This window comes from Camelus dromedarius, chromosome X (assembly GCF_036321535.1).
Source record: "Camelus dromedarius isolate mCamDro1 chromosome X, mCamDro1.pat, whole genome shotgun sequence".
Classification (NCBI taxonomy): Eukaryota; Metazoa; Chordata; class Mammalia; order Artiodactyla; family Camelidae; genus Camelus; species Camelus dromedarius.
The window spans coordinates 85,718,788-85,743,719 of record NC_087472.1 but is presented as its reverse complement, the minus strand read 5'-3'; the positions used below and the strand labels follow the sequence as shown (position 1 = coordinate 85,743,719).

General features: G+C 41.6%; 1 protein-coding gene across 1 annotated transcript in view; it reads left to right on the top strand.

Annotated features, from left to right (window-relative positions):
- The first annotated feature begins 4,194 nt into the window (after positions 1-4,194).
- The window catches only part of LANCL3 (LanC like family member 3), a 95,308-nt gene continuing 74,570 nt past the window's right edge, over positions 4,195-24,932 (top strand). Inside the window, exon 1 of the mRNA XM_031445503.2 lies at positions 4,195-5,076. Within this exon, the coding sequence (XP_031301363.1) occupies positions 4,504-5,076 (573 nt within the window). The 5' untranslated portion in view covers positions 4,195-4,503. The remainder of the gene's footprint in view (positions 5,077-24,932) is intronic.

The window sequence follows — 24,932 nt, the reverse complement described above, 5'->3', positions numbered from 1 at the left end:
ATGTGCTAGAAGGACTGGACATAGCACTGATTTAGTTAGCTAAACCATCCAGGATGCACCCTTTGAGCAGAACTTTGGAAAACTTTCTGAAAGTACTTTTAGGATGGTTTATCCCATAAAATGTACTAAACCTTGTGTTGAGGTTTGACAGTTACACAATTACTGATTTTTTTTCCCTATTCACCTTAGATAGTGATGATTTGCATAAGAGGAACCCATTAATTTTAATATGTTTTTCCTGGATAGTTTTGCATAATTTTATGTGATTTCCTTGATGAACCCGCTAAAACTATTTTCCATCCATCATTTTGCACAATCTGCATAATAAGGAAATACTGAGGAAGAACTGGGAACTGGGCAATTCAGCAAGATCACAGAAACCATGTGTTGGGAGCTGCCTGTCAGCAAATGCTGCTAGAGATTCTGTGAATATCAGGAAAAATCTTGCAGATAAGGGCAAAATAAATGGCTTTGGCAAGTTTTGTGTAGGCTGCATATTTCTTGTGGGGTCACTGCTACTTCTAAAGAGTCCAACTAGAATAATTATTTTGGAACACAACTTTCTGTGTGCCTGCATACTCGGTGCCTCCCTGCTCAGATTTCTCCATAACATGCCTCTTGAGTGCACTATTGATTACAAAGACTTTATGGCATTGGATGACCCATAGAGTGGGCAATATAGATGACAGCAGACTTTATTGCATTGGATAATGAGAAGCTAGCAGGATGTTCTAGTTACCATTGTTGCATAAAAAATAACCCTAAAACTTAGTAGCTTAAAACAACTATTTTATTTTGTTCATAATATTGTGGGTCAGGAATTCTGGAAGGGCTTGGGATGTTAGTTCTCATGGAGCTGTAGTCATCTGAAGGCTCAACTGGGCTGGATATCCAAGGTGGCTCATTCACATAACTGTCAGCTGATTCTCTCAGCTGAGCTGTTGACCCAAGTACCTACAAGTGGCCTCTTCATATTGTCTTCACTTCCTCACAAAATGGCGGCCTCAAGTAGTTAGACTCTTACAAGGTGGCTCAGTGCTCCAACTACGAGTACTCCCACACGTAACATGGAAGCTCTATCGTTTTTTATGACCTAGACTTGCATGTCATGCAGTGTCATTTGGATCACATTCCACTGGTTACAAGTAAGTCATAAGCCACTCAGATTCAAGAGGAGGGGGCACATCCCTTACCTCCTGATGAGAGGAGTGTCAAGGTCACATTGTAGAGGCCCATGTGGCAGAGCAGATATTGTTGGGGCCATATTTGGAAAATATAATCTGCTACCCAGGGTTAGTTATTAAAAATAGAATGTGTGAAGTCACTGGATTCAAGGTAAAGTATAGAGGTCACTCGACTTTGTGGAGAAACAGACAAAGTGAGGAAGCAGGAACTGCAGAATGTTGACATTGTTGCATTCATGAGAGCAAAAGGATCCAAGGAAACCCTGGGAGTTCAATCAAGCCAGGATAAAGTTACAAGAAAGGCTTCATTCTGCAGGCTGCACTCCAGGTTACCTTGCTCATGGTGCTCTTATGGCAACTCATTTATCATTTCACGAACTTTTAATGAGTGCCTACTACATGTGCCAGGGACTATTCTGGACTCTTGGTGCATATCAGTAAATTAAATTAATGTAGCAAAAAGCCCTACCCTCATGGAGAGTGTATTCTAGTGGAGTCATGATATTAAAATAAACAGAACTGCTTGCAAATTAAGTAAATGACTATCAGAGGCGATGCCGCACATGGTCTAAATAGCTAGCTCCACCCTGATGAATGTCCTGGGCTGAAGTTTTGCAGGTAATCGTGCAACAGAAAAAGTGCTGAGGTCTTTGGGGATGAAATGTACAGGTAATAGGGGTAATTTGTCCCATGAGTTTCAGAGGGCCTCTGGATACTGCTAGCTTCCTGCTTCTCCCAGATCAGGCTGTTTCACATCCATCCTGTGATCTTTGTTCTACTTGTGGGCATCGCTGTCCGAAAGAAAACCCTAGGAACCCTAATAGTTCACCCCACCTTGTATACACACCATTTGTCATGTAACTTTGGAATTCCAGAAAGACACCCCCTGTTTCCTCATGTGACATGTCAATAAGGCAAAGAGCGTGCCAGTTCTGAGACCAGACCCGGAGAAGTCTTGCATGTTTCCTCATGTGCTCTTGCCCCTCTGCCATTGCCATTCAAGCCAGCTGGGGATGACCGGCTGGAGGATGAGAGACATGTGGACCAGAGCCCAGTTGACCTAGTCTCCCAAGCGACACCCGGCCCACCCCCAGCACCCAGCCAAGATCCCAGACGCATGAGCAATACACTTATTGTTATACACTACGAGATTGTGCGCTTGCTTGTTAGGCAGAATTTTTTGGCAATGGGGGCAGGGGGACACAACTAGGAATAAAGCAGAGCTCCTCCTCTTGGAGACCTGCTTCCAGGTTTACTTTGAAGCCAGTCAGCATAAGCCCCTGTCATTGCTGCTGGTGCTACCTTGGTGCTGGGCTGGGTGGAAGGGTCATCAGAGTCAGAATGAACAGTCACCTCTAGATTGACGACCAGGGTGAGGTAGGGAGGGAGAAAGTGGAATAAGGCTTCATTTCTGCCTGAGAAGTTTTGCATTTTATGTCTCCTTGTCTAAAGGGACAAAAAAATCACTTGTAATGCCTACTATGATTGGGGGATGAGGAAGAAGCCCCAAGGAGAAATGAAACATTCCACTTGATCCTTTGATCTCCCTGGCCCGTCACGCTCCCTGCTGAAAAGTGGACTGACTTAGCTTTGTATTATTATCATTGAAAAGAAACCTGGTTTTGGCACACTACAGGAGGATGGAGGCCATACCATCTACTCTGTGGAAGTGTCAGTCCTGCCAGTAATCTTGGCAAACTGAACTCCTCCAGAATACATCAAGCAAGGAGAAGGACGGAGGGGCAGGCTGTTTAATCTCTTCTTCCAAAACACTGTGACAATTAACACTTTTGAGGAAAAAAATTACCTCCAAGCAAAAGTGGCCTTTCAAGTAAGTGGAGTCGTTGCTCTCCCCACAAAGTGTCGGAAACTTTTCCATGAGTCACTTCTTTTGTGCCTTGCACACTCCCTATCCAAATGCAAATACCCCTGGGAAAGGTGACCTTTTTGGCCGTCACTGGTCAACACTTTGGGAAAGGAAGAATTATTTTAAAACAGCTGAGCAAAAGAAAGGCAATTCATGTGTGCAACTGTTCATTTTGCATCTTTCCCACTGGACTGTAAGCTCCAAGAGGTCATGTCCATTTTGTTTATCCATCTATTTTCAGGGTCCAGGATCATAGGAGACTCTCAAAAACCCTGGGCCGGGGGTGGGTGGGGTGGGTGGGATGGGGAGGAAGAAAGCAGGAGGGAAGAACAACGGGAAGGAAGGAAAGGAGGGAAGGACAGAGAAAAGGGTCAAAACGATTAATTAATAATCTCAACATCGTTTACCCTGATATTAACTAGTTAATGACCTCAAGATATTTATAGGGCCCTCACTATGAAGGAACTGGATGGGGGGGGGCGGAGGGGCGAGGGTGGCGAGGGCGGTCTCTGGGAGAAAGACCGAACCCTCATCCCTTACCTTATCCCGGTGTGCTTCTTTGAACTTTCACTTCTGTATACGCCAAGAAAAACAACAGGACAGCCAAGGCCGAGAGAAAGTTTCCCTATGAGGCATTTCACCGTTTTAATGCATGAAACGTGATGCATTCAAATCCCTCCGCCTTTGGGGTGAAACACTCAGAATGAGAACTCCAAAGTGACCAAGATGAAAACCAAGTTTCAGGAGGGCACCCAGTTTTTTCCCCAGTACTCTAGACTAGTTCAGTGGCTTCTCAATCTTTAATGTGCGTGCGAATCACCTGGGGATCTTGCTAAATATGCCGATTTTGATTCACTAGTCTGGAGCAAAGTCTCAGCTGCTGCATCTTTAACATGCTCCTAGGTGACGCTGACCTGCTGACTCGAGGAGGGCCACCGGTGGAGTACACGAGGGACTCGAGGTCTTCACCTCCGCCGCCAGGTGTGTGTACGCCCAGTCTCAGCGTTCCGGATCGGTGTCCCGCGCGTCCCTGGCCTTCCGCCGGGAGGGGAGGAGCCGAGGGCGGAGCGGGAGGAGTGGCGCGGGCCCCGCGTGGGCCCTGCCGGAGATCACCTCGGCCCCTTGGAGAGGCGGCCGAGCTGCGGCGGCGCAGGAGGGGGCGGGTTCGGCGAGGGCGCGGCCTCTGTGAGGGGGGCACACGACGCGCATCCCCCGCGCTCGCCCGGGCCACTCGGGAGCCTCGCGGCAGCCCTGTGCCCCACTTGGCAATCCGCTCCGTGCTTCTTCCTCGCGCCCGCCTCCTCTTGTCACCTCCCGTCTCAGCCTCCTCGCTCCATCCCGGCCGCATCCACCGCCATCCGAGTGCCTCCAAGAGCGAGAGGTGGTGCGCGGGACCGCAGGGCGCGCCCTCCAACGGACCCCGGCTCGGCATTGGGGGGCACGGGCGGCAGCATGGACACCAAGCGCTGCTTCGCCAACCGCTTCGATGACTACCAGGGCAGCCTGCTGGCGGGCCAGTGCGAAGAGGCGGTGGCGCCCTTGGTCACCGCCACCATCGAGCGCATCCTCCAGGAGCTGCCCCCGCTCGGGGGCGGCGCTGAGGCCCGGGGGACGGCGGCCGCGGCCAGCAGCTGCCAGGGGGGTCTATACGGCGGCGTGGCCGGGGTGGCCTACATGCTCTACCACGTCTCGCAGAGCCCGCTCTTCGCCGGGGCCCGGGAGCGCTACCTGCGTTCGGCCAAGCGCCTCATCGACGCGTGCGCCCGCGCGGAGGAGTGGGGCGAGCCGGACGCCGACACCCGCGCCGCCTTCCTGCTCGGGGGCGCCGGCGTGTACGCCGTGGCTACTCTTGTGTACCACGCCCTGGGCCGGTCCGACTACGTGCAGCCGCTGGCCAAGTTCCGGGCTCTGTGCGCCGTCTGCGCGCCCGTCTCCTTCCTGGAGTGCGGCTCCGACGAGCTCTTCGTGGGCCGCGCGGGCTACCTGTGCGCCGCGCTCGTGCTCAAGCAGAAACTCGCCCAGGAGGTAAGAGGCAGCCCCGGCCGCGGGGGGGCGCTCGCCGCCTGCCAGGCCCGGCCCTGCCCCGCCGCCCGGGCCCCGGACTCCGGCTGTGGGAGCAGCGCCCCTGGCTGTTCTCCATCTCTCTTTGTTACTCTTTGTCTGACACAGTCCTTTTTTGAGTCTCTTGAGGTTTATCTCTTGCTTTTGTCCGTCTCCTCTCCCCTTCCCCTCCCCCCGCCCACTGCCTCTTTCAATCTCTCGGTTGGGATTCCCGCGCCTTTGCGCTTTGTTCATGTTTTAAGGCGGACGTGGCATCTCCCCAGATGCCTCTGCCCAGTAGCTTTCTGGAGGCCCTTTCACGTGAGATTTTTTTTAATTCTCAAAAATGAAACAGATTTCCCTTCCTTTGACCCTCCTGTCAAAAGCTGAAGCACCCTCAAATATTAGAGCACTAGAAAGTAATAGAAGTTGGGGGAGCTGATTACACTATTATTGTTTCCGTCATTAAGGTGAAGGTAAGTTGCTTTTGCAATCCCCGCGTCTGTAACCCAGAATAACTGCCCCCTGTGTTGCTTTCTATTCAGTTCATCGTATGGCTCTGATAAAATGCGTATCTGATGGGGGTGTCCTCTTTTAAATACATAAATGTAGACAGAATTTTACCCCATTATAATCCAACGTGCTTTTTTTTTTTCATTTTAAAGTGCATCGTTAGGTTTGTCAGGACGACAGCAGACTTGACAGGGCAGGCTTTCTTAATGAACAGCTCCTTGAAGTGAATTGGATTTCACAACTATGTGAGGTTTTTTGTTGTTGTTTTTTTTTTTTTTCTGGATTCACTTTGAATACAGTGTGTGGATATTGGAAGAGAATGTGCCAGTTCCCGTGGAGTAGGAAAAAAAATCCTCCAAAGTATCATAGTAACTAGAACTGAAAGAGAGGCACTTTCATTCATAACCTACTGGAGCCAAATATTGTTCTAGGGAGGAAGTGACACATTTAACTTGGCTCTCTCTATTTCGGTGAGAGAGGCGTTTGAAGAAGAATTAAAGGTACATGGTGTTTTAAAAGTGTAATTAACTTAGATAACCTCGACAGAGGCTGGCTTGATTTTTTTTTTTTTGATTTATAGCAGGTGAGGTTAATTCAAGTGAGAAAAAAGATTACTAAACACCGTGCACTGTGCTAGCAGGGCAGCAAAGGGCTGTGTGACAAAGTTGTCTTGAAATAGTTCACTCTGCTTCTGAGTCACTGTTATCTGCTAGCAGTTTCCCAAGGGCCCTTCCAGTTGTATAAAACCTTTTAGAAGGCCACGGGGCTATTTACATATCATTTGCATTATATTTGCATCTGCTCTTAAGACCTTGCAGTCTGGCAGTAGGCAATTTTCAAGTTCGTGGAGATTCTTTTTCCCAGATGTTTTCCTTCAACTTGCTTTCATCCCCTTTTTGTGCTTTTCTCCAGAATGGAATGGCAGAGTGAGAGAACCATCAGGTCATGCAGGTGGAAACAGATCAGAAGGACTCCTTGCCCCAAGACTGGTGGCCCAGGGCCAGTCTGCAGTGCTGAGCCACAAAGACATTTAATAAGACCTCTCTTTTGCCTGGCTGCCAAACCAGATCTGTCTTTTTATACTAATCAAGTTGAGGTGCTTTGGCCCCTGCTCCAAGGAGACAGAACAAGCTCTGAGGTTAAAAACAACAATAGCAACAAAAAACAAACAAACAAAAAAAAAACCCAGCTCTTAACTTGAGCAGATCAGCTAGTCTCAGTGCCAGCCTCAGCTGTGGCAACCAAGAAGTTCAGGCTTGAAAGGTGCGGGGCAGAGGCTAAGCATACCAGGTTGGAAGCCCTTTGAGGGGAAAATACAAGTCTTCGACACTGTTTCCACCCCCACGTCCCAGCCTGCATAGGGCTTTGCCCTCAGGAGGTGATCTGTAAACCTTGATTAAATTGAACCGCAAACTTCTGTCATTTCTCTATAAATAATCTGCCATTATGTCCTGGGTTTCTTTCCCTCCAGTGTCACTTATATTCACTTTCCTCTGGCAGTGCCCTCAGTTATCACCCTCGTCTAGATCCTCCCCACCCTATGTGGCACGTCTTTGCCACCTAGTTGCGTGAACCAATCACCTTTTCCTGGATTAGTGCGATATATGTACTCTGGGCTAGATTCTCTCACTCGGGCCAGTCCATGTACCTCTGAGAAAGCAGTCTTCTTAAAAATGCTTTTCATTCTGTTGTTACCCTGCTCAGCATCCTGCAATGGCTCCCTATTACCTTTCCTCCAGTGGCTTCTCATCTCACTTGGCAGTCAGAGCTCAGATACTTAAAATGGCTGACAGGGCCCCACAGGATCTGGCCCCTGTTTACCTGCTCCACTTTTTGTTCACTCGGCTTCAACCCCACTGACCTTCTTGCTGTTTCAGGCCTCTCTTGTCTCAGGGTGTTTGTACTCACTGTTCCCTCTGCTTGGAATACTCTTTCCCCAGCTATTTTTATAGCTAGCTCCTTGACCTTGTACAGGTTACCGCCTCAGAGGGGCCTTCCATCCACCCTGTTTAAAACTGCCCCCTGTCCCCTGACTTTCGCCATTTTCTTGCTTCATTTTGCTAATTTTGTTTACGTTGTCTTCAGTTAGAATGTAAACGCCAGAAGAGTAGAGAGTTTTTGTTTCATTGCTGTATTTAGGTGTTAAGACAGTGCTCGGTACAGGTTTAGGTACTCAACTTTCTGTGTTTTGGTGATGGTGTGAATATTGTCTAATCTGTGGCTTCCTTTATCACTCAGTCTTAATGGCATCTCATTTATCAATATTTTCCTTTATGGTGGTGCTTTTGATGTTATGTTTAAAAAAAATCATTTCCTACTGCCAAGGTATCAGTAGATATTTGTTGAATGAGTGAATAAATGAATACTAGTTTCTTACAAATTTTACCTCAAATCCAGCTTAACTGCTAGACCAGTGTTTGTACGACTTTAATGTTATGGGAATCACCTGCAGATCTTGTTAATCAAATACAGATTCTGATTCGGCAGGCCTCGGATTGGGCCTGAGATTCTGCATTTCTAGCAAAATGGGTGATGCCTAATTAGATGATGCTGATAAGTCCAGGGACCATGCTTTGAATAGGAAAGTGGGCGAATGCTGCGTAGATTTTGGCGTCATACTAGCCACATCTATGAAGGCATGCCATACGACACCATTTTGTGAAGCCTGATGTATTTATTTATACTGTTGTGGTTTAAAATACTGACCACTGTATCCTACCATGCTTTCAATATAAGGACCCACCAGAGGAATTTCTCTCAGGACTTAGAAACAGGAAGATTTGTGCTCCTGCTGGAAATTGATGGAATTTTTTAAATCTCCAGGATAAGTCATGTTACTGATTGTATTTCTCATTTTATGTTGGCTACTAGGAAGCAAGTGGCCGGAACTGTGGTCCACATAGCTTGCGTACAATGTGTATTTTTGTATACTGAGGTTTGCTCTGGGTTTACCTAATTTTTTTCCTTCCTTCATTTGCCCTTTTCTGAATTTTCTTCCTGATATTTGATTTTATTATTTGTATTTATAAGATTCAGAAATGAGAAAGTGTGTGTATGTAGAGAGAGAGACATACAAACACAGAAAGAACCACTCAATCCAAGTAATGTATTTTTGCTTAATTTGGCCCTCCGGGAAATACTCAAGGGAAATAGCTTTGAGGGTTTGTAAGGCAGACATCCTTGAGCACTGGAGCACTAATGTCTCAAGAAATCACACCATAAGAACTTGTACTGAGTCTGTTCTGCTTTCCAGATTGGTGGAAACATAGCAGGGAAAAGGAAGTTAGAAAGAATGATGGAAGGACTAAGGAAGAGGCCTAGGGGACTATGGTTAAAATAATAACTTTGCCACTGGGTGACCTTGGACAGGTAATTGAACATCCTGGAGCCTTAATTTCCTGCCTTGTAAAATGGATTAATAATAGCTTCCTCATTCGCTTATTCTGCCATTTATTCATTCAGTGAATGTCAGGTTTCTACGTGTGCCAGGCACCCTGCTAGATGCCAGGATTGAGCAGTGAACAAAAATCAGTATAGTTATGTTGTCATAAGTGCTCTGAGTGAAGTAAACAGGAAATCAGTGCAGGCGGGGCAGGCGAGGGGAGGGGTGCTGCCTGGCGCCCGAGAGCGTGGAAGGAGTCTCTGTGGAGGTGATGTCCTAGCTCATCACTGAAGCATGAGAATGAAGTGGCAGAGGACAGGAAGGACAAAGCCCCCAAGGTGGGAAACTGCTTGGAGATGTCCAAGAAAAGGAAGGTGGCTGGCATGGCTGGAGCAGAGTGAGCAATGGATAGAGGGCTCGGGGCATTTGAAACCCGGGAGGAGCTATGAGCAGGGAAAAAGCAGATCCCGCAGGGCCAGGGCAATCCCCGTTAAGCGTTTGTATTTGCTTCAGGTTTAAACAGAGAAATGTCATCTTAATTATCTTTTTAAAAAGCTTACCGTGGTTTCCGGTATAGAAAGTGGATCGAACAGTATTGAGAATGATCACAAGGGGGACTGGTTAGAGGGGGTCTAAACCCCTTGCGTTCCAAGGACTCCTTTATAAATCTGGTGAAACCTCCAGTGCTTCTTTTTAGAAGAACATTTTGAGATGCATAAAATAAAACACATAGGATTACAAAGGAAGCCAATTATATTAACATTCAGTTACCAAAACATTTTAAAAACATGTGATGCAGTAGCATATGTGCTGCTTTGTTAACACATTCAATACAATTTTGCTGCGGGCCTAAGGATTATGGTACATTTGGAACGGTGATGAGGGTCAATGATATTTCGAGATACCTTCAACAACTGCAGTGTGATGAATACATCTGTGATTTCCATAGGTGGCAAAGTCACAAGCACTGCTGGGTGGTTTGTGGTCTGCATTTGTAATGAAAGGAAATGCCAGGTTGTTTAAATAAGATTGGAGAAAATAGAGATGCGATTTTACTTTCCTGGCCCAAGGGACTGGTCTGGAAGTTGCTGTGATGACTCAACCTAGATAAAGTGCCTCGTATAGTGCTTGACACAAGGTGGATGTTTAATGAAATCAGTGTTATTTCCTTTGCCTCTACTAAGAAAGAATCAAAAGCAATTCTGAAAATCACGTAGAAAGTTAGACCCAATACAAAGAATCTATTTTCCTGCCATGATTAAAGGAACAAACCTTTTGCTAGATTGTTAATTGGGTCTTTAGTACATACGTAAGGCAGGTGGTTGGCAGCTGTACCAGTGGGGATGCTTTTAGCTGCAGATAATAGAATGTCCAGTAGAAAGTGATCTGAATAATGGGAACATGTATTACCTCATTTGCCAAGGGGTGTAGAGCTAGGTCATTCCAGGATTGGTTCAGCAACTCAGGAAAATCATCAGACCTCAAGCCCTTTCCAACCTTTTTCTGTGCTCTTCTGAGTGTGTGAGCTGCATCACTCTTCAAAATTGCAAGATGGCTGCTGCCATCTCAAGCATTATGTTCCCATGCAACTGAGTGTGAGGGTTTTTCCTTGCCTTTTTTTTTTTTTTTGAACCATATGGAACATTCTATCCTTGAAGAATTTCCCTTCTGCCTCATTGCACAGCACATGGTCACTGGCCCAGCTCTGGCCACTTCTGATTTCTGGGGAGGCTGGAAAGGCTAGTAGCCTTCATGTCTAACCTCTGTCGGTGGATGCAGGTTCTGACGAGAAGAAAGGAGGGGGGAATGGCTGTTGGGTGGTTACTTGAAGTGTCTGCCCCTGGGCTCCCTTACCAGGGTCTGCCTCGTGACCTCCCACTTCCTTAGCTGTTGTCCATAATGCCACAATGAACGTGGGGATGCACATACCTCTTCCAGATCCAGTTTTCATTTCTTTTGGATAAATACCCAGAAGTGGGAATGCTGGATCATATGGTAGTTCTATTTTTACTTTTTTAAGGAACGTTCATACTGTTTTCCGTAGTTGTGGTACCAATTTATATTGCCACCAACAGTGTACAAGGGTTCTCTTTTCTCTACATCCTCAGCAATACTTATCTTTTACTTTTTTTAAGATTCTTACAGGTGTGAGGTGACAACCTCATCATGGTTTTGATTTGCATTTCTCTGATGGTTAGTGATAGTGAGCACCTTTTCATGTACCTGTTGGCTATTTGTATGCTTTTTTTTTAAGTGCTCAATTTTTAAAATTTATTTATTTTTATTGAAGTATAGTTAGTTTACAATGTTGTGTCAATTTCTGGTATACAGCACAATATTTCAGTCATACACATACATATATTTGTTTTCATATTCTTTTTCATTATAGGTTATTACAAGATACTGAATATAGTTCCCTGTACTATACAGTATAAACTTGTTGTTTATTTTATATATAGTAGTTAGTATCTGCAAATCTTGAACTCTCAATTTACCCCTTCCCGCCCCCTTCACCCCCTGGTAACCATAAGTTTGTTTTCTATGTCTGTGAGTCTGTTTCTGTTTTGTAAATAAGTTCATTTGGCTTTTTTTTTTTAAGATTCCACATATAAGTGACATCATATGGTATTTTTCTTTCTCTTTCTGGCTTACAATCTCTAGGTCCATCCATGTTGCTGCAAATGGCATTGTTTTATAATTTTTATGGCTGAGTAGTATTCCACTGTATAAATATACCACAGCTTCTTTATCCAGTCATCTGTCAATGGACATTTAGGTTGTTTCCATGTCTTGGCTATTGTAAATAGTGCTGCTATGAACATTGAGGTGCATGTATCTTTTCAAATTAGAGTTCTCTCTGGATATACTCCCAGGAGTGGGATTCCTGGATCATATAGTAAGTCTATTTTTAGGTTTTTGAAGATCTCCATACTGTTTTCCATAACAGCTACACCAAACTACATTCCCACCAACAGTGTAGGAGGGCTCCCTTTTCTCCACACCCTCTCCAGCATTTATCATTTTGGAGAGATGTCTATGCAGTTCCTCTGCCCATTTTTAAAATTCAGTAATTTGTTTCCCTGTTGAGTTGTATGACTTCTTTATATATTTTGAATATTAACCTCTTACCAAAATACAGTTTGCAGATTCTTGCTCCTGTTCTGTAGGTTGCCTTTTCATCTTGTTGTTCTTTTGCTCTGTAGAAGCTTTTTAGTTTGATGTAGTTCCACTTATTTTTGCTTTTGCTACTTGTGATTTTGGTGTCATATCCAGAAAATCATTGCCAAGACCAGTGTCAAGGAGTTTTTCTCCTGTGTTCTCTTTTAGGAGTTGTACCTTTTCTGGTTTTACGTTTAAGCCTTTAATCTATTTCAAGCTAATTTTTGTGAGTGGTGTAAGATAGGAGTCCAGGTTCATTTTTCTGCATGTGGTTATTCAGTTTTCTCAATACTGTTCATTAATAAGACTATCCTTTCCCCATTGAGTATTCTTGGCTCCCATGTCAAGTATTAGTTGACCATATACGTGGGGGGTTATTTATGGGCTCTTGATTCTGTTCCATTGGTCTGTGTGTCTGTTTTTATATCAGTACCATAGTGTTTGGATTACTAAACCTTTGTAATATAGTTTGAAATCAGGAAGTGTGATACCTCTAGCTTTGTTCTGTTTTCTCAAGATTGCTTTGGCTATTCAGGGTTTTTTGCGGTTCTAAATTTTAGGACTGTTTTTGTGTTTCTGTGAAAGTGTCATTAGGATTTTGATAGCAGTAGCATTCAATCTATAGATGGCTTTGGATAGTATGGGTAGTATGGACACTTTAATAATATCAATTCTTCTGATCCACAAACACAGGATGTCTTTCCATTTATTTGTATTTAATTTCTTTCATCAAAGTCTTAGTTGTCAGTATACAGATCTTCACCTCCTTGGTTAAATTCTGAAGTGTTTATTGTTTCTGATTTTATTATAATGGGATTTCTTTATTTCCTTTTCAGATAGTTTGTTGTTTTCTTACTGTATAGAAACACAGCTGATTTTCGTATGTTGATGTTGTAACCTGCAACTTTACTGAACTCATTTATTAGTTCTAGCAGTTCTTTGGTAGAGTCTTTAGGATTTTCTATATATAAGTTTATGTCATCTGCAAACAAACACTTTCACTTCTTTCTTTCTGATTTGGGTGCCTTTTATTTCTTTTAATTGCCTGATTGCGTGGGCTAAAACTTCCTGTACTATGTTGAATGAGTGTGAGAGTGGGTAGCTTTGTCTTGTTCCTGATCTTAGAGGAAAAACTTTCAACCTTTCACCATTGAGTATATGATGCTAGCTGTGGGCTTGCCATAGATGGCATTTATTATATTGAGGTATATCCCTTCTATAACCAGTTTGTTCACTTTTTATTATGAAAGGATATTGAATTTTATCAAATTATTTATCTGCACCTATTGAGATGATCGTGATGTTTTATCTTCATTATATTAATGTGATGTATCACATTTTTAAAGGAGAAATTTACTTAAATTTACTCATTTAGTTACTTATTGGCTGTGTGCTTTGCAGTGTCCTTTGTACTGTGTATACATTTTTATTTTCATTTTTTTAGCTGTACTGAGGTATAAATAACAAATAAAATTATAAGATATTTAAAGTGTTCATTGTGGTGATTTTGTTATATGTACACATTGTAAGAGGATTCCCACCCTCTAGTTAATTAACACATCCATCACCTTACATATTTGCATATGTTGGATCATCCTTGCATCCCAGGGATCAATCCTACTTGATCCTTGTGTATGATCCTTTTAATGTGCTGTTGAATTCAGTTGGCTAGTATTTTGTGGAGAATGTTTATATCTATATTCATCAGGAATATTGGCCTGTAGTTTTCTTGTAGTGTCCTTATCTGGCTTTGTTACCAGGGTGACGTAGTGCTGGCCTCATAAAATGAGGCTGATATTGTTCCCTCCTCTTCCATTTTTTGGAAGAGTTTGAGAGGGATTGACATTAATTTTTCTTTAAATGTCTGGTAGTATTCACCAGTGAAACCATCTGGTCCCGGCTTTTCTTTGTTGGGAAGTTTTTAATTATTGATTCAATATCTTTACTTATTATTGGTTTGTTTAGATTTCTATTTCTTCATGATTCAGTGTTGGTAAGTTGTATGTTTCTAGGAATTTATCCATTTCTTCTGGGTTGTCCAGTTTGTTGACATATAGTTGTTCATAGTAGTCTCTTATGATCTTTTGTATTTCTGTAGTATCAGTTTTAATATCTCCTCTTTAATTTCTGATTTTGAGTCTTTTTTTTGTCCTAATCTAGCTAACCATTTGTCAGTTTCGTTTGTGTTTTCAAAGAACCAATTACTAATTTCATTGATTCTTTTCTATTGTATTTCTATTCTCTATTTCATTTATTTTGGCTCTGATGTTTGTGTACAATTTTCTTTTCTTCTGCAAACTTTGGGCTTAGTTTTTTCTTCTTTTTCTGGTTCCTGGAGGAGTAAATGTTATGTTTTTTAGAGCTTCCAGCACCCTCCCTACTTTTTCTTAACAATTATTACTGTCAGACTCACAAGGTAAATTCAAACAGTAAGAGGACACAGAAAGATACACAGGCATACCTCAAAGATATTGTGGGTCTAGTTCCAAACTACTGCAATGAAGCAGATGTCTCAATAAAGCAAGTCACATGAGTTTTCTGGTTTCCCAGTACAGATAAGTTATATTCACACTCTACTGTAGTCTATTAAGTATGCCAATAGCATTATGTCTAAAAAACAATGTACACACCTTAATTAAAAAATACTTTATCGCTAAAACGTGCTAACCTTCATCTCAGCCATTAGCAAGTCATAGTAGTAACATCAAAGATCAGTGATCACAGATCATCATAACAAATATAATAGTAATGAAAAAGTTTGCAGTATTGGGAGAATTACCAAAGTATGACTCAGAGACTCAAAGTGAGCAAATGCTGTTGGGAAAAATGACTCTGATAGATTTGCTTGACACAGTGTTGCCACAAACCTTCGGTTTGTGAAAAAAGCAGTGTCTGTGAAGTGCAATAAAGCAAAGTGCATAAAACGAGGTATGCCTGTGTAACAGGATGTCTTCTTTGAACATGATCATTAACATTTTCTTATTTTAATAAATATTCTGGTTATATAAAATACCTATATTTTTATCCATTTACATGATCGTATATTTATGTGTGTATGTGTGTGTGCATATATATGTATATTCTACAGCTTGTTTTATTATGTGCCTTGTGCATCTTTGCACATTACTGCAAAGAGAGATGTCTCATTCTTTATACTGGTTTGATTTAGTGGCTGTACCATAATTTAACCATTACTGATGGACATTAAGTTGATTTGTTTTTTTCCTTTTTCACTATCAAAATCAATGCTCTAAAGTATATGCACATATACATATAATACACATATATACATGTAATATATACATACATACATATGGCTTTCTATATATGTATCTTTGCCTTCTGTTGCACGTATATGTGTAGAATAAATTTTTAAAACCCAATTTCTGAGTCAAGGTTGATAGATACTTTTCACTTGATGGAGATTATCAAACTGCTTCCTTAAAAGGTTACATCATCTTCCATTCCCTCCACGAGCGTTTGGGAGTGCCACGTTATTTTTAATACTCAGTTTCATCAGACTTTTTAATATATGACAAACTGATGGGTACAAAATGAGAATGGAGATTTCCAGGATAGAAAATGTGTCCCCTTATTGTTCCATTCAACACCCACTGAACAAAATGCATATGCAGGATTTCACTCAGTCTGAATTGGAGTGGCCCCTGTTTTGTAAGCAGCTGTGCATTGTGCATTGCATAAGTAAACCCTGCAGTTTGGCTTGAAATGACAGCAGGTTGGGAAGCTGGATTTTTGTAGGCTGAGTCTAGTTCCTCATTGCCTGATTATAAACCTGTCAGAAAGTGGGCACCTCTATGGGCTACAGCTTAGACTCTATTATTCTGGATCTGGAACCCTGTGATGGCTAAAAGGACAGAAGAACTAGCACTGACTGGTCACTCATTGTGCACACTGTTGTAAGCACGTTACCTGTATTATGTCATGTAATACTTACCACATAAGCACTGGTACTATTTCCATGCTCCCCAGTGAGGGAACTGAGGCACAGAGAGGCTATGGAACTTGTTCCGGGTCACACAGCTTCGTCAGTGGCAGAGGTGGGGTTCCATCCTTCACAGGCTAATTACCAAATCTATGCTTTCAATGGATGCTCCTCACACTTGAACATGCATGCAGATCTCCTGGGGATCTTGTTAAAAATCAGGTAGAATAGATAAACAAGATTATACTGTATAGCACAGAGAAATATATACAAGATCTTGTGGTAGCTCACAGTGAAAAAAAAATGTGACAATGAATATATGTATGTTCATGTATAACTGAAAAATTGTGCTCTACACTGGAAATTGACACAACATTGTAAACTGACTATAACTCAATAAAAAAAAATGTTAAAAAAAATCAGGTTTTGATTCAGCAGGTCTGGGGTGAGGACCAAGGTACTGCATCTCTAGCAAGCTCCCAGATGCTGCTGCTGCTGCTTCACTGAGCAGACTTGAGTAAAAAGCTCTAAATCATTCATTTTTTTCAATTTTGTGGGATTGCCTATCAACAGATTTGACTGATTTCCCACCTCCCCCCCCCCAAAAAAAAACTTCATGATTTTCACCACTTGTCCTTTGTACTGGAAATGATTTCTTCCACAAATGCCAGAATACCATCAGCTCTCCAGTTTGGAGTTGATGCTGAAGGAAAGATTCACTGCCTGGCACATCTTGCAGGTTTCAGGACTCAGTTAACGTCTCTGAGTGAATGCATGAATTTATTTTTTCTGATAAGTGTAATTTTACACTGTATATACCAGATTTTTTAAGAATGTCTTTAAAATAGACCACAGTCCAGCAGTTTTAAGTGATTTCATAATAATAAGAGACACTTGATTGCAGCTTTCCCAGATCAGATCGAAAACATGATCTTGATGCTTATGGAACCACTCCCATGTTTAAATAACTCAATTAAGTTTACCTGTGTGACAGAGTAGTGCTGCCCCAACTCTAAATTAATTTAAATGGAAGATCCTTAGGCATTTTTTCCTTATTTTTTTCTGACACAGTGATTTAACACTTAGAATAATGCAGATTTCCTTAGAGATAACTTATTTATACCTTTTAATTAATCTACTACCATACATTCCACTACAAACTAAACATACTATTTGTATTATAATTATTTGGAGAGAGCATGGTTCATAAGTTTCTTATTACCAAATAAATAAATTGGGGAAATACACATAGTAAAAATTCTTTTAAATGTCCTGAATTATTTGTTTTGCCAATAACTTGACCTCCCAGTGTTCCATAAGGAGGTGGCTTTAATGAAATTTCACTACATTTATTGACTTCTGAATGCGAAATGATAGATTGTATTAATTTCTTATTAACTTGGCTAATTTCATTTTTTGCTAGTTAACAAGAGATGATTGTCACTCGACTGGCTCCTAGACAAGACACAATGGATTTCCCCCATGTGCCAGGGGGTCCTATAATTATCCCCATGTGGTGATGGTCTCTTGGTAAACAACAGTCCATGATGTGTCTAAGTGTTTCTTTTCATGATTCACTTTTATTTATTTATCTCTGACTTCCATTCACTAATTAAGTACAATGCCTTGGATGTTGGATGTTTGATTTGTCTCAAAGAAAAACATGTTGTTCTCATGCATTATTTATATATATCTAAGTACTTATTATCTTTTCCTAATTATTTTCTTTATGGATTTAGTTACTAAGGAAACCTACCAAGTTAACAGACTCATTATTCTTGGGGTGCTAGCCACTTGGACAAATGGAATTTTCAAGATGTCATTTGATCCATTCTTTCTTTTAGCAAGCTGAACAAAGAAGTGTTTTGTGTAAGATCACATTTCCTTTTCTAAATGGCTTTACCCATTCAACAGCCCTTTGACACATTGAAGTGTGAGTGTTGCTACCTGGGCCATAAAGCAGCTGTTTCCCAGATGAGAGGCAGTCTTACAGATTTCATGCGTGAGAACATCATCTAAATGAGAGGTGGCAAAACAAATATTGGTCATAGCGTTATGTGCAGTTAGCTGTTACTGTGCCCATCTGCTAGCTCCATTGCTTTGCATGGAATGGATTCCCTGTGCTCAGTGGTCTATTGAAATCTGGTGTCCATGACAACCGAAGCATCACCAATCTCAGAACAAGCACCATGGGGCCAGCTGAATCTCCACTCATATAATGACTTTAGGAGGGAGCCACATTTCTGTCTAAGGCTGAAAAGATCCAGTGCTCAGCCAGAAAGGAAGTATTATTCTCATGCACATTTCAGTAACATAGTTTTGCTATTTGAAATGTTTTCTTCTTTCCTTGTGAGGCAAACAGAATTGCACATATATCGCCAATTGCAACTGTTGAAATAGGTTAGAGTCTCAATGAAGGCATTAAAAGATCATGGTTAAGAACAGAGCTTTCAGAGGCAGATAGCCTTGGGATTGAATCCTGGCTCCACCACAGTAGCTGGTTGACCTTAGCCACGTTCCTTAGCATCTTTGAGGCTTAATTTCCTCATCTGCAAAATGTAAGGCAAGCAGCACCCACCTCATAGGTGTGTCATGAAGATCCACTGAGAATGTGCATGGAATGTGCTTAGCAGAGGGTCTGCTAAACACAGAGTGAAGACTCTATAGGTCAGCCATTGTTTTATTAGTATTTTGAGTATGATTGTCCTCAATGTGAAGTGAGACCCTGTGTTGGCTAAACACTACAGGCATGTTTTTCAGATATTCAGCCGGTCATGTTCCCTGTGGTGGTATTCAGGGCTGCTACGCCCCTGATCACAATAGCAAAGCTTTGAGATCTTCAAACAGAGGCCATAAGGGGCTAGAGGGAGACGTCCTCTGCAATGCCATGTGGGAGATTAAGCTGAGCAGCTCAGAGGGTTGATGTATTAGAGTCACTTGAGTTGCTGGTCATCACCCCCGAACCATGAACCTATGTAAGTGACACTCTGCACTTTGCTTCCTTCAGGATGAGCGCGTCCTTTTCTGTTTTTAAAAGGTCAGGCTCTTTGAAGACTTAATCTACGAATTGGCTTTCCCATGTCTGATTTGTCCTCTTCAGAGTAAATCGCCTAGTTGGCTTTATTGGCAGTAGATTGTCCCGCAGGTGACGTTGGAATGTTTTTTGCTCTGTTCCCCCAGAATCTGAGTGGTGGATTCCAGTAGCTCACTCTTGCTCTTAAGTTCTCTTCTTTGTGTCTGAAGATCATTGGCTTATATTGCACTAATTCCAAATTTTAGACAAATTTCAATAGTTGTGTCTCCGGCGAAGTGACAACTTCAAATGAGTTTGATTTCTCGGCAAATGTTCCAGATCATGTATCTTCGGTAGCTTGTTTTAGAAAGAGATTAATACAATTAAGGATTCTTTCAAGTGTTCCTTCAGCTTCTGGACCCAGAAGTTATTTTTCTTGCATTAATGCACATTTCTATTTACATTTGAAGGCTATGTGGTATAGACTCTCTGTCAGTTTCACAAACTTAAATCTACATTTTACTCTTTAGCTCCTATTCATATTCACTTATAACATGATAATCTTGATATTTGTAACTACACTACTCTAATAATAAAGGTCTCATGATTTCTTCCGACCCCTCATTGAGTTATGAGTATTCATTAGTTTTGCTTACAAACTTCAATACCACGCCAGCTGGCTCTAGGTCTGTGGCCTTCGTCTCCATGGAGGTCTATTTTTCTCCGATCTATGGCCTTAGATCAGTGTTTCTCACACTGGAGCATGCATTAGAATCCCTTGGAGGTCTTGTTACAATACACATGGCTGAGTTCCATCCTCAGACTTTCTGATTCAGTAGGTCTGGAGTAGGGCCTGAGAATGCACTATTAACAAATTCAGCCGTGATGCTGCTGTAGTCTGGCGGCTACATTTTTAGAACCACTACCTTAGACTGTGCCCTTAACCTTGGCCAAACATCTCTGAAATGTGAGAACTAGGTGAAGGCAAATGGCGGGAGCACTACAAACTTATCACCACCACCAGAAAATAACTTGAAGGATAGGACTTAACTGTATGACAGGCACTGTGATGAATATATTGTATCCATTTCAGGTGACAAAATTGGGACTTAGATTCAGTCACATGCCTGTCCTCACACAGCTGGTCAAGTAGTTGAATCCAGGTTTATCTGATTGCAGAGCTGCTTAATTTCTATAGATTTGTCAGGTAAGACTGCTTGTTTTTTCAACTAAACTTCACTCTGCTAAGAGGAGAGTGAGCTGTATCCCAAGACATTTGGAGGAATGGCCTGAACTGGACTCGATGACTCTCAAGGTGTTTCTGAAGTTTAACTTAAAAATGAATAAAAATGGCAGTACAGGAAAGTGCACTCCGTGTGTCCCAAAGTTCTGGAAGACTCTGTGAGTCTCAGCTTCAATTGTTCCCATTACAAGTTTGATAGAGTGGTTAGACTCCAGGATCCTTTCCCAAACCCAAGCAACTAGCTGATGGTCTCAGGCTGGGTCCTCCAAAAGCTGCCTCAGAGATGTGGATACGCTACATTAAGGGAGAGCGCTGGGGAGAAACCAGTATGGAAGTGGGGAAAACAGTGGAGGGTAACAAGCCAAGGAAATGTGTGATTTTTAGGTGAAGTCCCAGTCTCATCCTGTAGGGGAGCTCTGGATTGGACATTTACATCTCAGTTTGTCCAGGCTAGAGGCGCACGCTTCCACCAGGAAGTCACTACAGCTGCGTGGGGGTGTGATCTTGGGTACATCGGGCTGTACTGGCCACCGTAGCTCTCCTAACCCAAGAGTAGCGCTCTGAAGAAGGCTGCAGATGGGAGTTGTTAGAAGCAAAACAGATGGACACTGGGGAGTGGGGAACAGGTTGGACTCATGGAATCAGTAGGAGGGTTCTGGTAGGAACACCCACAGTTCCATACATGGGTCCTCCAGAGTTGAGTAGAAGCCGTGAAGTTCGTTTTCTTGGCAGATTGAATTAGAGAAGCTCTGGCCTTTGAGGCCCAAGGCACAGTCCAGGGCAGAGATGCGGTACATCACTAAAATCAGCATTACGTCCTAAATGGTGAGACACCCCCCTCCTCCCCATCCCCCACATCCCACACGCATCCTAAGCCTCTGCCTCAGCACATTTCCCAGAACCCTTGCAGATACACTCAGCCACCAAGTAGTAGATTGAAGGAGGGTCTGTGGTTGTCAGATTCAACAAAAAAGAACCACAAAGACTGACATCTATAGGCATCTCCCACCCCAGAGAAAAAGGAGTTACACTGTCTTGTCACCCGGCAGTAAAGCCCACCAATTGACTAACCCTCTTCCCCACTCGGAGTTCCCAATTAAGCTTCTTAGATTAAGACTCTTAAATAGGAGTAGTCAGTCAAAAGACATTTAAGGAAAGCATCTGATGTGAAAGACAGCAATCAGAACAAAATAAATAGGAAAACCGAATTTGGAGTAAATAGCAAATATCAGGAGCAGAAGAGAGCTTCCTAAGTGCCCAAATCCGTAATTAATATTGTCAGAGAGGAAAGCAGTCACCGTATGAAATAGAAGCAGGATGTTATTAAAAGCAATATTCCGAGAAAAGAAGGAAGTCTGCAAAATTAAAAACATGATAGCAGAAATAAAAATAATTCACAAGCATTAGTATATTAAGTTGAAGAAACAAACACCCCTGAAAGTTCAACCAAAAGGTAATAAGATTGTCAATAAAGAAAGACAATGAGATTGATGAGAGAGAAGACTAATTAGAAGTTCAAGCTCAGTCTACTAGTTAATCTCAATGAAAGAGAACAAGATAAATGAAAAAGAAAAATTATGAAAAAATAAGAATATTTTTCACATGTGAAAAAACATGAGTTGCTAGATTTAAGGGACCCGCCAGCATGTCAGATGGAAAAAGAATAAAGATTCGAAAGGCTTCTAAGAAGAAAGACAAAACTGGTTCCAAAAAAGGGTTTGCACTGGACTTTGAATAGCAACTTAAGAAGTTACAAGACCATGGAGCAAGGCCTCCAAAATTCAGAGAAAATTATCAACTAGAATTCTATAGCAGCCAAAATGATCAATCACGTGTGAGAGTGGAGGAAAAACTCTTCGCAAGGTCTCAAAAAAAATTAAAACATTGTTTTTTTTTTCCTTCCAAAGCATATGACAGAGGTGATCTAGCCTCACAGAACGTGTGTTAAAAGAACCTTGGGGCCAGAGGGACCACGTGAACCAGCCATCATCTGGAACACTGCAAGAGATTTCTAACTAGTAAAACATTTTGGAGGGGAGGGTCCATGGCAAAGGGAGAATGAACCAAGAAATAGGAAAATATGAGATCTCAAAACTTGGAGCTCCAATACAGGTGGAATCAGAAAACTTCCACAGTGATGGTAAAGGACTGCCCAGGAGGACAGCTGGGTATCAGGCCTTGAAGGCAGCTGTTAAGTACTGAAGCAGAGCTACAGCTGGGATGTTGCTAAGAGGAAAAAAAAATAGGAGGCTTACCTGATATGTTTGGCTGTACCTTGGCGAGTTTTGCAAGTCTGTCTGCAAGTTTGGGTGTGAATTTGGTGTACAGACAAATAGAAAACCAAATAACATAAAAAGAAAATTATTAACTGGTGGTGGGGAATAGAAGCAGAAAGGAAATGGTAATCAGTGCACATGGTTTTGCTTAATGAATATTGACTTAACTGAATGTGGTTGTGGTAAAAAATGTGATGTAACTATTTTGGGCATTTGGGAAAGGAAATGTATGTATGGAGAGATTATAAGAGCTAAATTGTCATCTTCCATGTTAGCTGATTAATAGATAACACCTAAAATGGAAAAGTCAAGAGATAGCTGTACAAGCAGGTCATTTAGAAATGTGAAGATAAGTAGCTAGAAAAAATGCAAAAAAAGTGTTCAGTTTTTGCCTCAGAGGAGCCACAATGTGGATGGAGTGGGTGGGGCAGAAGCCTAATACCATTTTAAGGAACTCTTCACTTTTTAAGTTATGCACATAGATTTCTTTGAGAAATATAAACACCAAGAAAATAAGAACTATTTTTCTTAATCTCACCTGTGCTTTTTAGATGTGATTTCTCCATATTCTGCTCTTCACATTTAACTTATTCCTGCTCAGTGATTAAAAAATGTTCTCACAGAACATTTATGGAATGTTACCTAATAATAGAAATAATGTCATTTATAGACAAATTTTATCAACAAATTTTTCCCCATCAAAAATATGGCTTGATATCTCTCTCATATTCTTAGAAGTAAAACTAAATTAGGATTTAATGATGGCATTTTATTAGTTTGAATGGTCGAATAGCTGTGTGTCAATTAAAAACTTCATAAGGTTTAATTTGAATAGTTGTGCCTTCCTTAATGAAGTATTAAGTAAAATAATGAGGATCGGAGCTATATTTATTAAGATTCTACCCAGGAAGAAGGAGGAGAGAGCCCAGTTAAAATAATTAAAAGTGAAAAGATAGATGATTAGACTACGATGCAGACTGGCTGAACCAATTATGTAAAGCAGAATAAGAATAATGTTTTTTTTCCATAGCAGTGGCTCTAAAATGCTCCAAGATTCTAAAAATGCTTCCAAGTCATTGCAACCAGTGGTAACGAATAATTATATAGAACATTAAGTCTGCTAAGTACTTTTTACATAAACTGTCCCGTTTAATTCTCACACTATGTCTTGAAGTTAGATATTACTACGACCATTTTCGAAACAGAAAATAGAAAACATTGCAGGGAGGTTGAGAAACTTTCCCAAGGATATAGGGTTGTTAAGTAGGATAATAGTAATATTTATTGCCCCAGCAGGATACTTTTGGTAGGAACCAGCCAGTTGAGAATCTAAGACAAGAGAGAGAAACCAAGACTTACCTATGGGACTTATGGCTCCCAATTGATAAGAGATTGAATGTAGTCTAGAACTCAACTTCCTCTCCAAACTTGTGATCTTTCTGCTGCCTTAAGCTGAGGGTACCATTAGTGTTAAGCAAAATTCCCCCGTTTTCTAAATATACCAATAAATGTTGATTGAATGGCAAATAATTGTTTCTGTTCATTGAGAAAACCATCAAGGGAGTAGGTGAAGCTTCTGAATCAGTTCTAGGGCTTCAGGACTGAGTTAGTTGCTCATTTGCACCCCCTATTCCATTCGGTAGCTTGAAAACTCAAGAGAGACGGTGTCTGGGAGGTATTCAGGTACAGGTGAGAAGTTCCTGAATAGAACATAGTAGTGTGATATTGGAGACAAGCATGGATGACTAAGTGTAAGGACTGAAAGTAGATGGCGAATAAAAAATGAGACAAATGAACTTATTTACAAAACAGAAACAGACTCACAGACATAGAAAACAAACTTGTGATTTCCAGGGGGAGAAAGAAGGGGTTTGGAAGGGATAAATTAGGAGTTTGGGATTAACATATATACACTACTATATATAAAATAGATAAACAACAAAGACTTACTGTACAGCACAAGGAACTATGTTCAATACCTTGTAATAACCTATCATGAAAAAGAATATGAAAAGGAATATATATATGTATAACTGAATCACTATGCTGTACACCAGAAATTAACACAATATTGTAAACCGACTATACTTCAATTAAAAAAAAAAGGTAGATGGCAAACAGTGAGATAAAGAATCCTTAGCAGAAAGTTTCTAACACCACACCTGTTCCCTAAGTTTCTTTTGTTATTTTTTCTCACAAGCCTTTTTTCTTAATCGATCCCTTTCCCCAGCACCTCTGGCTCTCCCTTTGGGTGTACCATTCACTGCACATGTTATGTTTGTTTCCATCCTACACCTTTTCGAGGGAGCCCT